Source organism: Salmo trutta, chromosome 17, assembly GCF_901001165.1.
Source record: "Salmo trutta chromosome 17, fSalTru1.1, whole genome shotgun sequence".
In the NCBI taxonomy this organism is placed as follows: domain Eukaryota; kingdom Metazoa; phylum Chordata; class Actinopteri; order Salmoniformes; family Salmonidae; genus Salmo; species Salmo trutta.
In genome coordinates, this window is record NC_042973.1 from 6,742,332 (window position 1) to 6,760,033 (window position 17,702).

General features: G+C 47.1%; 1 protein-coding gene across 1 annotated transcript in view; it reads left to right on the plus strand.

Moving 5' to 3' along the window:
- The window catches only part of LOC115151491 (calmodulin-regulated spectrin-associated protein 2), a 91,445-nt gene that overhangs the window by 29,492 nt on the left and 44,251 nt on the right, over positions 1 to 17,702 (plus strand). The window contains exon 4 of the mRNA XM_029695469.1: positions 9,994 to 10,158. Within this exon, the coding sequence (XP_029551329.1) occupies positions 9,994 to 10,158 (165 nt within the window). The remainder of the gene's footprint in view (positions 1 to 9,993; positions 10,159 to 17,702) is intronic.

Consider the following 17,702-nt stretch of genomic DNA (forward strand, 5'->3'; position numbering starts at 1 on the left):
TGGACGGTTGTCTGCTATGCTTTGTATACCTTCTCATAGAGCCATTGGGAAGACAAACAGCTCTGCAGCAAAATACACATATGGGTCATGTTCATTAGGCAAACAGAATAAACTGGGATGCACTCTACTACCTGGACTTGAACTAATGCATGTTTCTTATTTGACATTTGTTGCGGACCTTAATGAACACATCCCAGCAGTGATTTAGCTGGCAATAAAATATGGATATTGGCAACGGAGGAGCATCTCTTACCACAGAGGAAATATAGATGTAATCAGTTTAAAGGATAAAGCAAAATGCACCTCTGTGCTGCAGTGGCTAGCTAATACTAGTGCTAATGTCAAAAGGGATATTGTCAATAATCCTCATCTTAGCTCACGTCTGACTTAGCCTGAGATGAGCGTACAAGAATGTCCCAGTGCATTTAGGAGGAAAAAGCATCTCATTTTAGGAGGAAAAAGGCATCTTGTTTTAGGAGGAAAAAGGCATCTCGTTTTAGGAGGAGGCGGCGGCGGCAAGGCATCTCGTTTTAGGAGGAGGAGGCGGCAAGGCATCTCGTTTTAGGAGGCGGCGGCAAGGCATCTCGTTTTAGGAGGCGGCGGCAAGGCATCTCGTTTTAGGAGGCGGCGGCAAGGCATCTCGTTTTAGGAGGCGGCGGCAAGGCATCTCGTTTTAGGAGGCGGCGGCAAGGCATCTCGTTTTAGGAGGCGGAGGCAAGGCATCTCGTTTTAGGAGGCGGAGGCAAGGCATCTCGTTTTAGGAGGCGGAGGCAAGGCATCTCGTTTTAGGAGGCGGAGGCAAGGCATCTCGTTTTAGGAGGCGGAGGCAAGGCATCTCGTTTTAGGAGGCGGAGGCAAGGCATCTCGTTTTAGGAGGCGGAGGCAAGGCATCTCGTTTTAGGAGGCGGAGGCAAGGCATCTCGTTTTAGGAGGCGGAGGCAAGGCATCTCGTTTTAGGCAACAGTTTCGCCTACTCGAGTGAAAGAGGCTAACCGATTCTGAAGTCAAACTGGAATCTACATCCCTCTCTCCTTTCCCTCCCTTCCTCCCTCCTCCATCTTTCCTCGGTCCAGCTGCTGTAGCTCCATTGCAATGGGGGTTATACAGTAGGGCTTGGACTTAAAGTGTGCTAAAGGGCTCAATCATAGAATTGTTCTAGTATAAACCTGGGCCTAGATATTATCTAGGATCCGGATATGATTTCTACTCTAGTTAGAATACCTCATGATAATCTTCAGACTTTACTATTTACAGAGAGTTTTCATCAATATTTTTCATAGCGGTCTATTTATCATGAATGCTGGCACTAAGACTGCACTCAAGCGAGCTGTATATGGCCACAAGCCAACATTCAGAGGGTGTTTCTCATGGCCAGTGTATTTAAAAAAAAAAAAAAAAAAAAAAAAAATTGGATTTTTTTTATTTGTTTTTATTTAAACTTACACAGACAACAAACAGACAGACCCATACAAACATCAACGACATCACACCTGTCCTGACCCACATGTTCCCACCGCATCCATCTCCAACGCCTGCAAGAATATGCCACATGGCCACATAATAATGCATTTGATTCTTCTATCATCCCAACAATGGAGGATCACTTGATTTCCAGTTAAGTAAGAAAAATAAAATTGATTAATGAGAAAAGTATGGTCCAATCCATTTGGGTATCTCACCGCACCTTCATATGCCATGTATTGAAATATGCAGATAGACGGATTAAAAGTAAATTTTACGTCGTAAAAGTTTTGACAGCCAACTTTCTAACTCCGCCCATAACTTTTGGACTTTATACCACTCCCAGAAGGCATGAATTAGTGAGTCATTGTTAATTGTATACTTAAGACATGGCTCTGCCATTATGCTGTAGAATGTATTAATTTTGATTCTTGTATAATAAATTCTATTCATTAGTTTATACCGGATTAAGCGTACATTTTTGTTAACTGTAATTGTGTTATGTTCCAACACTCCCTCCATCTTGTGCCAATATCAGTTTTTAAGTCTTGGTTCCAATAGTTAATTTTTTTTGTATAGGCTCAGTTGGATAGTTAATATTTTTTGTATAGGCTCAGTTGGATATATTTTTAGTGAGTTGGACAGGCTCTCTGCAAAGTTTTGTATATTTTACCTATCATATGAACATCCTCTTCTTTTTCTGGCTCAAATAGGATTCTCTCAACATTGCTTAAAAGATTTCAGATCGACATTTCGTGATATAAAACTTTAAAATTGCGTGTATTTGAAAACGTCTACATTGGTAAGTCCAAATTGGCGTTGCCAGTGATTTTAATGGAAAAAGGTAAACTCATTTTAACCAGCATGTCATCTGTGCAACTAAAGGCGACAAAACTCTAGAACACCTTTATTCCACACACAGAAACGCATGCAAGGCCCTCCCTCGCCCTCCCTTTGGCAAATCCGTCCATAACTCTATCCTCCTGCTTCCTGCTCACAAGCAAAAACTCAAACAGGAAGTCCCAGTGAAGCGGATGGTAAGCTACAGGACTGTTTCGCTGGCCCAGACTGGAGTATGTTCCGAGATTCATCCGATCCTTTTTCAACCTATCCCTGTCCCGGTCTGTAATACCAACTTGTTTCAAGCAGACCACCATAGTCCGGGTGCCCAAGAACGCCAAGGTAACCTACCTAAATGACTACCAGCTATAGCCATGAAATGCTTTGAAAGGCTGGTCATGGCTCACATCAACACCATCATCCCATACACCCTGGACCCACTCCAATTTGCATACCGCCCCAAAAGATCCACAGATGATGCGATCTCTATTGCACTCCACACTGCCCTCACCCACCTGGACAAATCAAATCACACAAGGAATACCTATGTACCTATGCTGTTCATTGACTACAGCTCAGCATTTAACACCATAGTCCCCTCCAAGCTTATCATCAAGTTCAGGACCCTGGAACAGAACACCTACCTGTGCAACTGGATCCTGGACGACCACCCCCAGGCGCTGAAGGTAGGCAAAACCCCATTCGCCACACTGACCATCAACACAGAGGCCCATCTGGGGTGTGTTCTTAGTCCTCTCCTGTACTCCTTGTACGAAAGGCTGTGAAGAAATAGTAGTTATCATAGTAGAATAAGATAAAGTTCATAATATCAGCGCTGTTACTCCGACGACCTGTGAAGTGGAGCAGAGCATGCTGGGCGATTTCCTGCTCAGTGATGGTTAGCTCAAAGAGACAATTCCAGCTCCTGTGTTTTCCCACTAGTTAGCTCTCGTTGTGTTAACCAAGGCCAGTGTGTGTCCTTGCTGAAATGTAAGTACATATTTTAATATCTTTCACATGTTTATTTACATTTTTACATTTTAGTCATTTAGCAGACACTCTCATCCAGAGCGACTTACATGAGCAATTAGGGTTAAGTGACTTGCTCATCGACAGAATTTTAACCTAGTTAGCTTGGGGATTCGAACCATCAACCTTTCGCTTACTGGCCCAATGCTCTTGTCCCCTGTTATTTTGTTTATATGCCCTGTAATTCTATAGATGTTATATTGTTTATGTGGGTATTGCATTGTATTTCAGTGTTTAGAGGTATTGAGTTCGTTATGCAGTTGTAGCCCTCTGCTGAAGATGGCGGTGCTATGCTTTGTTGAATCCGTGGCATTATACCACCTTGACCATAGTCCTCTGTGTTGTAATCGGTGGCCTTATCACGGGAGACAACACCAAGTAAAACACAGCCTAAAGAATATACAGTCCACCAAGTCCTCAGTTACGTTCCCTGTTCGAAAGTGTGTGTGTGGGTGTTAGGGTGTAAGTATGTGTGACTGTGTAGGAGTCCAGTGTGCAAGAGAGTTAGTGCAAAAAAGGGTGAATGCAGGTAGTCCGTGTAGCTATTGGATTAGCTATTTACAGTGGTTCTTCCTTTAGAAGTTTTGAGCTTATGCCCGTTAGTGGTAGATGGTGTCATTCTGTCATTGCACCACACTATCACAAGGGGGAGTTATAACGCTGATCTATCAGTAGTCTAAACTATGGCACAAATTGACTATCTTTTCATAAATGAATGGAGGTGTTTTCAGTCTGAGAGTCTCTTCTCTGGCACGAGAGTCCTGCATCAGGCAACAACAACAACCACTGTTGGTGGTCCTGGAGTTCAGAGAGAACTTGGGTAAATACTATGGGGGAATTACACTTGACATTTTTGAAAAATAGGCACGGTGGGCTTTTTGTTTCTCTCCCTCTTAAAACTGAAATAAATCATTCTAAATAACAACCTGGCTTTATTTACAAATTAGTAAGAATGTCTCACCCCATGTACAAGAATGGCCTTTTTTCCCTTTATTCAGATTACAACCACTCACTTTGTTATTTAAAAACAAAATCATCTCCAGAATATATATATATTTTTAAACAAACCATGGAAAGTTGGTTGCAATTTCAGTTTAATCCACCAGAAAAGACAGAACAAATAATACAACATATTGTAGTTAAACTCAAATATACTAATTGATAAAAAAAAAAACATTATCAATTAGAACCTTTTATCTAGTGGAAGGGGGGAAAAATAAGGAACTGTCGGCACTGCATTAAAGAACAAAATTGGTTAAAGAAAATTGTGATAAATACAAATATACCAGTTTCATTTAAGGACCAAAACATTGACAGCTGTGCCATATAGATTTTTTTATTTAACCTTTATTTAACTAGGAAAGTCGGTTAAGAAGACATTCTTATTTACAATGACCCAGGCCAACTCGGGAGCAGCAATCCTGTTGCTTCCAGACTTGGGTGGATGGAGTCTGACATTGTTTAGGGCCTTTTTCTGACGTTGCCTGTTATAGAGGTCCTGCATGTCAGGGAGCCTGGCTCCAGTGATGTACTAGGCCGTACTGACTATCCTCATGGCTCACATCAACACCATTATACCAGAAACCCTAGACCCACTTCAATTTGCATACCGCCCCAACAGATCCACAGATGATGCAAATTTCTATTGCACTCCACACTGCCTTTCCCACCTGGACAAAAGGAACACCTATGTGAGAATGCTTTTCATTGACTACAGCTCAGTGTTCAACACCATAGTGCCCTCAAAGCTCATCACAAAGCTAAGGACCCTGGGACTAAACACTTCCCTCTGCAACTGGATCTTGGACTTCCTGATAGGCCTCCCCAGGTGGTAAGGGTAGGTAACAACACATCCTCCACGCTTATCATCAACTCGGGGGGCCCCTCAGGGTTGTGTGCTCAATCCCCTCCTGTACTCCCAGTTCACTCATGACTGCATGGCCAAGCATGACTCCAACACCGTCATCAAGTTTGCAGATGACACAACAGTGGTGGGCCTGATCACCAACAACGATGAGACAGCCTATAGGGAGGAGGTCAGAGACCTGGTCGTGAGGTACCAGGACAACAACCTCTCCCTCAACGTGATCAAGACAAAGGAGATGATTGTGGACTACAGGAAAAAGAGCAACGAGCACGTCCCTATTCTCATCGACGGGGCTGCAGTAGAGCAGGTTGAGGACTTCAAGTTCCTTGGTGTCCACATCACCAACAAACTATCCTGGTCCAATCACACGAAGACCGTCGTGAAGATGGCACGACAAAGCCTATTCCCCCTCAAGAGACTGAAAAGATTTGTCATGGGTTCTCAGATCCTCAAAAGGTTCTACAGCTCCACCATCGAGAGCATCCTGACTGGTTGCATCACTGCCTGGTATGGCAACTGCTCAGACTCTGACCGCAAGGCACTACAGAGGGTAATGCGTACAGCCCAGTACATCACTGGGGCCAAGCTTCCCGCCATCCAGGACCTCTATACCAGGCGGTGTCAGAGGAAGGCCCTAAAAATTGTCAGACTCCAGCCAGCCTAGTCATAGACTGTTCTTTCTGCTACCGCACGGCAATTGGTACCGGAGCGCCAAGTCTAGGTCCAATAGGCTTGTCAAAGACAAGTACAGTGGAGCCATTCATTGTAAGGTTAAGTGTGATGAATTGAGTTAGCGCATGGAAAAGTGCAAAGCGTGTGCACATAATTATGTGCTGTAAATATTTGGAAGTAGGACTCCTCTTATAAACATTGAGGACATACTGGCTCCTGGTCTGTTAGTGGAGGACATACTGGCTCCTGGTCTGTTAGTGGAGGACATACTGGCTCCTGGTCTGTTGGTGGAGGACATACTGGCTCCTGGTCTGTTAGTGGAGGACATACTGGCTCCTGGTCTGTTAGTGGAGGACATACTGGCTCCTGGTCTGTTAGTGGAGGACATACTGGCTCCTGGTCTGTTAGTGGAGGACATACTGGCTCCTGGTCTGTTAGTGGAGGACATACTGGCTCCTGGTCTGTTAGTGGAGGACATACTGGCTCCTGGTCTGTTAGTGGAGGACATACTGGCTCCTGGTCTGTTAGTGGAGGACATACTGGCTCCTGGTCTGTTAGTGGAGGACATACTGGTTCCTGGTCTGTTAGTGGAGGACATACTGGCTCCTGGTCTGTTAGTGGATGACATACTGGTTCCTGGTCTGTTGGTGCTGTACGGCCTGGTTCCTGGTCTGTTGGTGCTGTACGGCCTGGTTCCTGGTCTGTTGGTGCTGTACGGCCTGGTTCCTGGTCTGTTGGTGCTGTACGGCCTGGTTCCTGGTCTGGTGGTGCTGTACGGCCTGGTTCCTGGTCTGGTGGTGCTGTACGGCCTGGTTCCTGGTCTGGTGGTGCTGTACGGCCTGGTTCCTGGTCTGGTGGTGCTGTACGGCCTGGTTCCTGGTCTGGTGGTGCTGTACGGCCTGGTTCCTGGTCTGGTGGTGCTCTACGGCCTGGTTCCTGGTCTGGTGGTGCTGTACGGCCTGGTTCCTGGTCTGTTGGTGCTGTACGGCCTGGTTCCTGGTCTGTTGGTGCTGTACGGCCTGGTTCCTGGTCTGGTGGTGCTGTACGGCCTGGTTCCTGGTCTGGTGGTGCTCTACGGCCTGGTTCCTGGTCTCAGCCGTGTGTCAGCGGCGTCTCAGCCGTGTTTTGGATTTCATGTAATGTACATATACAAAATAGTCCAAATTGGTGAAGTGAAATGAAAAAAATAACTTGTTTCAAAAGATTATTTAAAAAAATAATAAAAAACGGAAAAGTTGTGCGTGCAAATGTATTCACCCCCTTTGCTATGAAGTCCCTAAATAAGATCTGGTGCAACCAATTATCTTCAGAAGTCCAATAATTAGTTAAATAAAGTCCACCTGTGTGCAATCTAAGTGTCACGTGATCTGTCACATGATCTCAGTATATGTACACTTGTTCTGAAAGGCGCCAGAGTCTGCAACACCACTAGCAATGGGCACCACCAAGCAAGCAGCACAATGAAAATGTCTAAAACACTTATCTCCTTCACTAGCTTTAAGCACCTGCTGTCAGAGCAGCTCACAGATTACTGCACCTGTATATAGCCCAAACAACTACCTCTTCCCCTACTGTATTTATTTATTTATTTTGCTTCTTTGCACCCCATTATTTCTATTTCTACTTTGCACTTTCTTCCACTGCAAATCTACCATTCCAGTGTTTTACTTGCTATATTGTATTTACTTCGCCACCATGGCCTTTTTTGCCTTTACCTCCCTTATCTCACCTCATTTGCTCACTTTGTATATAGACTTATTTTTCTACTATATTATTGACTGTATGTTTGTTTTACTCCATGTGTAACTCTGTGTTGTTGTATGTGTCGAACTGCTTGCTTTATCTTGGCCAGGTCGCAATTGTAAATGAGAACTTGTTCTCAACTTGCCTACCTGGTTAAATAAAGGTGAAATAAATAAATAAAAATGAAGACCAAGGATCTCTCCAAACAGGTCAGGGACAAAGTTGTGGAGAAGTACAGATCAGGGTTGGGTTATAAGAAACTATCTGAAACTTTGAACATCCCACGGAGCACCATTAAATCCATTATCAAAAAATGGAAAGAATATGGCACCACAACAAACCTGCCAAGAGAGGGCCGCCCACCAAAAACTCACGGACCAGGCAAGGAGGGAATTAATCAGAGAGGCAACAAAGAGACCAAAGATAACCCTGAAGGAGCTGCAAAGCTCCACAGCGGATATTGGAGTATCTGTCCATAGGACCACTTTAAGCCGTAAACTCCACAGAACTGGGCTTTAGGGAAGAGTGGCCAGAAAAATTAAGCAAACATGTTTGGTGTTCGCCAAAAGGCATGTAGGAGACTTCCCAAACATATGGAAGAAGGTACTCTGTTCAGATGAGACTAAACTGAGCTTTTTGACCATCAAGGAAAACGCTATGTCTGGCGCAAATCCAACACCTCTCATCACTCTGAGAACACCATCCCTACAGTGAAGCATGGTGGTGGCAGCATCATGCTGTGGGGATGTTTTTCATCGGCAGGGACTGGGAAACTGGTCAGAATTGAAGGAATAATGGATGGCGCTGAATACAGGGAAATTCTTGAGGGAAACCTGTTTCAATCTTCCAGAAATTTGAGACTGGGATGGAGGTTCACCTTCAATCAGGACAATGACCCTAAGCATACTGCTAAAGCAACACTCGAGTGGTTTAAGAGGAAACATTTAAATGTCTTGGAATGGCCTAGTCAAAGCCCAGACCTCAATCCAATTGAGAAGCTGTGGAATGACTTAAAGATTGCTGTACACCAGTGGAACCCATCCAACTTGAAGGAGCTGGAGCAGTTTTGCTTTGAAGAATGGGCAAAAATCCCAGTGGTTAGATGTGCCAAGCTTATAGAGACATATCCCATGAGACTTGCAGCTGTAATGGCTTCAAAAGATGGCTCTACAAAGTATTGACTTTGGGGGGGTGAATAGTTATGCACGCTCAAGTTTTCATTTTTTTTTGTCTAACTTTTCTTGTTTGTTTCACAATAAAAAATATTTTATCTTCAAAGTGGTAGGCATGTTGTGTAAATCAAATGATACAAACCCCCCCCCCCCCCAAAATCAATTTTAATTCCAGGTTGTAAGGCAACAAAATAGGAAAAATGCCAAGGGGGGTGAATATTTTCACAAGCCACTGTACATGATATTACTGTACTAGAGATACATTATATTACTGTACTACTGTGGTTGACACAGAGAGACTCAAATCCTGACTCAGGCTGCAGGCTTGGTGTAGGCCTCTCTCTCTCTCGCGCACGCTCTCTCTCTCTCGCACTCTCTCTCTCTCTCTCTCTCTCTCGCGCACGGGGTAGCTAGGACTCCACGGTTCAATTCCATTCTCAGAACTTGCTCCCTTACCTCGTTTTGCAGATTGGATAGATCTTGATGGGTCTAATAAAGGTTGCAATAGCTCCACCCACCCTTCTGATAGGCCAGGTTTAGCTTCCACCATATTCCATACTTTTCTAGGGCTTTTCCAATATAGTGTTTCACATGGGTGCTTGGGGTTTATTTACACGGGTGCTTGGGGTTTATTTACACGGGTGCTTAGGGTTTATTTACACGGGTGCTTGGCGTTTATTTACACGGGTGCTTGGGGTTTATTTACACGGGTGCTTGGCGTTTATTTACACCGGTGCTTGGGGTTTACACTGGTGATTTTGTGCCTGGCCCAAAAAACGTATAGGGCCGTGGTACCAGTTAACCAAGTTAACAAGTGTATAGGGAGTAAGGCAGCTACCAGAGTAACCTGATTGGAACATATTCCCTACTAAGGAGGCTACTGGAGTAACCTGGCTGGAACGTGTCCCCATGAATTCCCTACTAAGGAGGCTACCAGAGTAACCTGATTAGAACGTGTCCCCATGATGAATTCCCTACTAAGGAGGCTACTGGAGTAACCTGATTAGAACGTGTCCCCATGATGAATTCCCTACTAAGGAGGCTACTGGAGTAACCTGATTAGAACGTGTCCCCATGATGAATTCCCTACTAAGGAGGCTACCAGAGTAACCTGATTAGAACGTGTCCCCATTATGAATTCCCCACAAACATCACTGACTAAAGCCTTTTCAGATCCACAATTACCTCATTTCCTGTTTCCCCTTTCAGAGTGCCCACCTGGCGATGATGGACACGCTGATGATGGCGTACACGGTGGAGACGGTGAGCGTGGGGAAGGTGGTGGCGTGCGTCCTCCAGTACTCCTCCCACCACGATGAAGATGCAGACACACCGTACAACACCGAGGACGCCATGACCAGCTGGATCAACAAGGTACCTGCACGGCATTCTAACACACACACAGACCCACACACATGAATAGGACCACCTAAAGTCTAGACCAGCTGGGCATCATACATTTGTTCCCTTTTCACACTACTGAGCTGAGCTGTACTGCACCGCCTCTTACTACTTTGCTTCTGTCTGCTTCTTTCCCCTTTTGGAGGACAAGCAACCCTCTCTGTCCCCCTCTGCAGGACAAGCAACCCTCTCTGTCCCCCTCTGCAGGACAAGCAACCCTCTCTGTCCCCCTCTGCAGGACAAGCAACCCTCTCTTTTCCCCTCTGCAGGACAAGCAACCCTCTCTGTCCCCCTCTGCAGGACAAGCAACCCTCTCTGTCCCCCTCTGCAGGACAAGCAACCCTCTCTGTCCCCCTCTTCAGGACAAGCAACCCTCTCTGTCCCCCTCTGCAGGACAAGCAACCCTCTCTGTCCCCCTCTGCAGGACAAGCAACCCTCTCTTTTCCCCTCTGCAGGACAATCAAACCTCTCTGTCCCTCTCTGCAGGACAAGCAACCCTCTCTTTTCCCCTCTGCAGGACAATCAAACCTCTCTTTCCCCCTCTGCAGGACAAGCAACCCTCTCTGTCCCCCTCTGCAGGACAAGCAACCCTCTCTGTCCCCCTCTGCAGGACAATCAAACCTCTCTTTTCCCCTCTGCAGGACAAGCAACCCTCTCTTTCCCCCTCTGAAGGACAAGACACCCTCTCTGTCCCCCTCTGCAGGACAAGACACCCTCTCTGTCCCCCTCTGCAGGACAAGCAACCCTCTCTTTTCCCCTCTGCAGGACAATCAAACCTCTCTTTTCCCCTCTGCAGGACAAGCAACCCTCTCTTTCCCCCTCTGCAGGACAAGCAACCCTCTCTGTCCCCCTCTGCAGGACAAGACACCCTCTCTGTCCCCCTCTGCAGGACAAGCAACCCTCTCTGTCCCCCTCTGCAGGACAAGCAACCCTCTCTGTCCCCCTCTGCAGGACAAGCAACCCTCTCTTTCCCCTCTGCAGGACAAGCAACCCTCTCTGTCCCCCTCTGCAGGACAAGCAACCCTCTCTGTCCCCCTCTGCAGGACAAGCAACCCTCTCTGTCCCCCTCTGCAGGACAAGCAACCCTCTTTCCCCCTCTGCAGGACAAGCAACCCTCTCTTTCCCCTCTGCAGGACAAGCAACCCTCTTTCCCCTCTGCAGGACAAGCAACCCTCTTTTCCCCTCTGCAGGACAAGCAACCCTCTCTTTTCCCCTCTGCAGGACAAGCAACCCTCTCTTTTCCCCTCTGCAGGACAAGCGACCCTTTCTTCCCCCCCGCCCTTCAGGACAAGCAACCCTCTCTGTCCCCCTCTGCAGGACAAGCGACCCTCTCTTCCCCCCCGCCCTTCAGGACAAGCAACCCTCTCTTTTCCCCTCTGCAGGACAAGCAACCCTCTCTTTTCCCCTCTGCAGGACAAGCAACCCTCTTTCCCCCTCTGCAGGACAAGCAACCCTCTCTGTCCCCCTCTGCAGGACAAGACACCCTCTCTGTCCCCCTCTGCAGGACAAGCAACCCTCTCTGTCCCCCTCTGCAGGACAAGCAACCCTCTCTGTCCCCCTCTGCAGGACAAGCAACCCTCTCTTTCCCCTCTGCAGGACAAGCAACCCTCTCTGTCCCCCTCTGCAGGACAAGCAACCCTCTCTGTCCCCCTCTGCAGGACAAGCAACCCTCTCTGTCCCCCTCTGCAGGACAAGCAACCCTCTTTCCCCCTCTGCAGGACAAGCAACCCTCTCTTTCCCCTCTGCAGGACAAGCAACCCTCTTTCCCCTCTGCAGGACAAGCAACCCTCTTTTCCCCTCTGCAGGACAAGCAACCCTCTCTTTTCCCCTCTGCAGGACAAGCAACCCTCTCTTTTCCCCTCTGCAGGACAAGCGACCCTTTCTTCCCCCCCGCCCTTCAGGACAAGCAACCCTCTCTGTCCCCCTCTGCAGGACAAGCGACCCTCTCTTCCCCCCCGCCCTTCAGGACAAGCAACCCTCTCTTTTCCCCTCTGCAGGACAAGCAACCCTCTCTTTTCCCCTCTGCAGGACAAGCAACCCTCTTTCCCCCTCTGCAGGACAAGCAACACTCTCTTTTCCCCTCTGCAGGACAAGACACCCTCTGAAAATCTACAATGTCTACTGAGAAGGGCTAAATTTTTTTGTATTGTATTTTCACAATTTATGCTTGGCATTTTAAAAGATTTTTCCCCCCCACCCTGTATGAATAAATGACATGAATCAAAGGGATGGGGCCAAGGGAAAAGGCTAGGGGGTGAATTGGGACCGACTGTGCATGTTGTTCTGTGTGGGGGCGGTCTTGCCCTGGGCCTGTCTCTGTGACAGTGGAGGGGGGAGTGTTAGGGTGCTTACCACAGGGCCCTGGTCAAATATAGTGCTCTATATAGGGGACACGGAGATGCTGCCTTAGTGTTAGTGAGATGCTGCCTTAGTGTTAGGGAGATGCTGCCTTAGTGTTAGGGAGATGCTGCCTTAGTGTTAGTGAGATGCTGCCTTAGTGTTAGTGAGATGCTGCCTTAGTGTTAGTGAGGTGCTGCCTTAGTGTTAGTGAGGTGCTGCCTTAGTGAGGTGCTGCCTTAGTGTTAGTGAGGTGCTGCCTTAGTGTTAGTGAGATGCTGCCTTAGTGAGATGCTGCCTTAGTGTTAGTGAGATGCTGCCTTAGTGTTAGTGAGATGCTGCCTTAGTGTTAGCTGAGATGCTGCCTTATTGTTAGCTGAGATGCTGCCTTATTGTTAGCTGAGATGCTGCCTTAGTGAGATGCTGCCTTAGTGTTAGTGAGATGCTGCCTTAGTGTTAGTGAGGTGCTGCCTTAGTGAGGTGCTGCCTTAATGTTAGTGAGGTGCTGCCTTAGTGTTAGTGAGATGCTGCCTTAGTGTTAGCTGAGATGCTGCCTTATTGTTAGCTGAGATGCTGCCTTAGTGTTAGTTGAGATGCTGCCTTAGTGTTAGTGAGATGCTGCCTTAGTGTTAGTGAGATGCTGCCTTAGTGTTAGTGAGATGCTGCCTTAGTGTTAGTGAGATGCTGCCTTAGTGTTAGTGAGATGCTGCCTTAGTGTTAGTGAGATGCTGCCTTGGTGTTAGTGAGATGCTGCCTTATTGTTAGCTGAGATGCTGCCTTATTGTTAGCTGAGATGCTGCCTTAGTGTTAGTGAGATGCTGCCTTAGTGTTAGTGAGATGCTGCCTTAGTGTTAGTGAGATGCTGCCTTAGTGTTAGTGAGATACTGCCTTAGTGTTAGTGAGATGCTGCCTTAGTGTTAGTGAGGTGCTGCCTTAGTGTTAGTGAGGTGCTGCCTTAGTGTTAGTGAGGTGCTGCCTTAGTGTTAGTGAGGTGCTGCCTTAGTGTTAGTGAGGTGCTGCCTTAGTGTTAGTGAGGTGCTGCCTTAGTGTTAGTGAGATGCTGCCTTATTGTTAGCTGAGATGCTGCCTTAGTGAGATGCTGCCTTAGTGAGATGCTGCCTTAGTGTTAGTGAGATGCTGCCTTAGTGTTAGTGAGATGCTGCCTTAGTGTTAGTGAGATGCTGCCTTAGTGTTAGGGAGATGCTGCCTTAGTGTTAGTGAGGTGCTGCCTTAGTGTTAGTGAGGTGCTGCCTTAGTGTTAGTGAGATGCTGCCTTAGTGTTAGTGAGATGCTGCCTTATTGTTAGTGAGATGCTGCCTTAGTGTTAGTGAGATGCTGCCTTAGTGTTAGTGAGATGCTGCCTTAGTGTTAGTGAGATGCTGCCTTAGTGTTAGTGAGATGCTGCCTTAGTGTTAGTGAGATGCTGCCTTAGTGTTAGTGAGATGCTGCCTTAGTGTTAGTGAGGTGCTGCCTTAGTGTTAGTGAGGTGCTGCCTTAGTGTTAGTGAGGTGCTGCCTTAGTGAGGTGCTGCCTTAGTGTTAGTGAGATGCTGCCTTAGTGTTAGTGAGATGCTGCCTTATTGTTAGCTGAGATGCTGCCTTATTGTTAGCTGAGATGCTGCCTTAGTGTTAGTGAGATGCTGCCTTAGTGTTAGTGAGATGCTGCCTTAGTGTTAGTGAGATGCTGCCTTAGTGTTAGTGAGGTGCTGCCTTAGTGTTAGTGAGATGCTGCCTTAGTGTTAGTGAGATGCTGCCTTAGTGTTAGTGAGGTGCTGCCTTAGTGTTAGTGAGGTGCTGCCTTAGTGTTAGTGAGGTGCTGCCTTAGTGTTAGTGAGATGCTGCCTTAGTGTTAGTGAGGTGCTGCCTTAGTGTTAGTGAGGTGCTGCCTTAGTGAGGTGCTGCCTTAGTGTTAGTGAGATGCTGCCTTAGTGTTAGTGAGGTGCTGCCTTAGTGAGGTGCTGCCTTAGTGAGATGCTGCCTTAGTGTTAGTGAGATGCTGCCTTAGTGTTAGTGAGATGCTGCCTTAGTGTTAGTGAGATGCTGCCTTAGTGTTAGTGAGGGCTGACCAAATGTTTTGGTTCTAGCAGCCGTGTTTAGCACTAACTGAAGTTTATTTAGTGCTTTATCCGGGTAGCCTGCAAGTAGAGCATTGCAGTTGTGTAACCTAGAAGTGACAAAAGCATGAATACATTTTTCTGCATCATTGTTTAGACAGAAAGTTTCTGATTTTTGCAATGTTACGTAGATGGAAAAAAGCTGTCCTTGAAACAGTCTTGATATGTTTGTCAAAAGAGAGATCAGGGTCCTGAGTAATGCCAAGGCCTTAAACAGTTTTATTTGAGATGACTGTACAACCATCAAGATTAATTGTCAAATTCAACAGAAGATCTCTTTGTTTCTTGGGACCTAGAACTAGCATCTCTGTTTTGTCTGAGTTTGAAAGTAGAACATTTGCCGCCATCCACTTCCTTATGTCTGAAACAAAGGCTTCCAGGGAGGGCAATTTTGGGGCTTCACCATGTTTCATCGAAATGTACAGCTGTGTGTTGTCGCATAGCAGTGAAAGTTAACATTATGTTTCCGAATGACATCACCAAGAGGTAAAATATATAGTGAAAACAAAAGTGGTCCTAAAACGGAGCCTTGAGGAACACCGAAATTTACAGTTGATTTGTCAGAGGACCAACCATCCACAGAGACAAACTGATATCTTTCTGACAGATAAGATCTAAACGAGGCCAGAACTTGTCCGTGTAGACCAATTTGGGTTTCCAATCTCTCCAAAAGAATGTGGTGATCGAGGGTACTGGGATGTACTGGGCCTTACATTCCTCTGTACTGGGCCTTACAATCCTCTGTACTGGGTTGTACTGGGCCTTACAATCCTCTGTACTGGGTTGTACTGGGCCTTACATTCCTCTGTACTGGGTTGTACTGGGCCTTACATTCCTCTGTACTGGGTTGTACTGGGCCTTACATTCCTCTGTACTGGGTTGTACTGGGCCTTACATTCCTCTGTACTGGGTTGTACTGGGCCTTACATTCCTCTGCACTGGGCTGTACTGGGCCTTACATTCCTCTGTACTGGGCCTTACAATCCTCTGTACTGGGCCTTACAATCCTCTGTACTGGGCCTTACAATCCTCTGTACTGGGCCTTACAATCCTCTGTACTGGGCCTTACAATCCTCCTTACATTTCTCTGTACTGGGCCTTACATTTCTCTGTACTGGACTGTACTGGGCCTTACATTCCTCTGTACTGGGCTGTACTGGGCCTTACATTCCTCTGTACTGGGCCTTACATTCCTCTGTGCTGGGCCTTACAGTGAGGGGAAAAAAGTATTTGATCCCCTGCTGATTTTGTACGTTTGCCCACTGACAAAGAAATGATCAGTCTACAATTTTAATTGTAGGTTTATTTGAACAGTGAGAGACAGAATAACAACAAAAAAATCCAGAAAAACCCATGACAAAAATGTTAGAAAATGATTTGCATTTTAATGAGGGAAATAAGTATTTTACCCCTCTGCAAAACATGACTTAGTACATGGTGGCAAAACCCTTGTTGGCAATCACAGAGGTCAAATGTTTCTTGTAGTTGGCCACCAGGTTTGCACACATCTCAGGAGGGATTTTGTCCCATTCCTCTTTGCAGATCTTCTCCAAGTCATTAAGTTTTCGAGGCTGACGTTTGGCAACTCGAACCTTCAGCTCCCTCCACAGATGTTCTATGGGATTAAGGTCTGGAGACTGGCTAGGCCACTCCAGGACCTTAATGTGCTTCTTCTTGAGCCACTCCTTTGTTGCCTTGGCCGTGTGTTGTGGGTCATTGTCATGCTGGAATACCCATCCATGACCCATTTTCAATGCCCTGGCTGAGGGAAGGAGGTTCTCACCCAAGATTTGACGGTACATGGCCCCGTCCATCGTCCCTTTGATGCATTTACATTTACATTTACGTCATTTAGCAGACGCTCTTATCCAGAGCGACTTAGAAATTGGTGCATTCACCTTATGATATCCAGTGGAACAACCACTTTACAATAGTACATCTATATCTTTTTTTTGGGGGGGGGGGGTGGGGGGGAGGTTAGAAGGATTACTATATCCTATCCCAGGTATTCCTTAAAGAGGTGGGGTTTCAGGTGTCTACGGAAGGTGGTGATTGACTCCGCTGTCCTGGCATCGTGAGGGAGCTTGTTCCACCATTGGGGTGCCAGAGCAGCGAACAGTTTTGACTGGGCTGAGTGGGAACTGTGCTTCCGCAGAGGTAGGGGGGCCAGCAGGCCAGAGGTTGATGAACGCAGTGCCCTTGTTTGGGTGTAGGGCCTGATCAGAGCCTGAAGGTACGGAGGTGCCGTTCCTCTCACAGCTCCGTAGGCAAGCACCATGGTCTTGTAGCAGATGCGAGCTTCAACTGGATGCCAGTGGAGTGTGTGGAGGAGCGGGGTGACATGAGAGAACTTGGGAAGGTTGAACACCAGACGGGCTGCGGCGTTCTGGATGAGTTGTAGGGGTTTAATGGCACAGGCAGGGAGCCCCGCCAACAGGGAGTTGCAGTAATCCAGACGGGAGATGACAAGTGCCTGGATTAGGACCTGCGCCGCTTCCTGTGTAAGGCAGGGTTGTACTCTGCGAATGTTGTATAGCATGAACCTACAGGATCGGGTCACCGCCTTGATGTTAGCGGAGAACGACAGGGTGTTGTCCAGGGTCACGCCGAGGCTCTTAGCACTCTGGGAGGAGGACACAATGGAGTTGTCCACCGTGATGGCGAGATCATGGAAAGGGCAGTCCTTCCCCGGGAGGAAGAGCAGCTCCGTCTTGCCGAGGTTCAGCTTGAGGTGGTGATCCGTCATCCATATTGATATGTCTGCCAGACATGCAGAGATGCGATTCGCCACCTGTCCTGATGCGGTGAAGTTGTCCTGTCCCCTTAGCAGAAAAACACCCCCAAAGCATAATGTTTCCACCTCCATGTTTGACGGTGGAGATGGTGTTCTTGGGGTCATAGGCAGCATTCCTCCTCCTCCAAACACGGCGAGTTGAGTTGATGCCAAAGAGCTCCATTCCTTTGTACTGGGCTGTACTGGGCCTTACAATCCTCTGTACTGGGCCATACAATCCTCTGTACTGGGCCTTATATTCCTCTGTACTGGGCCTTGCATTCCTCTGTACTG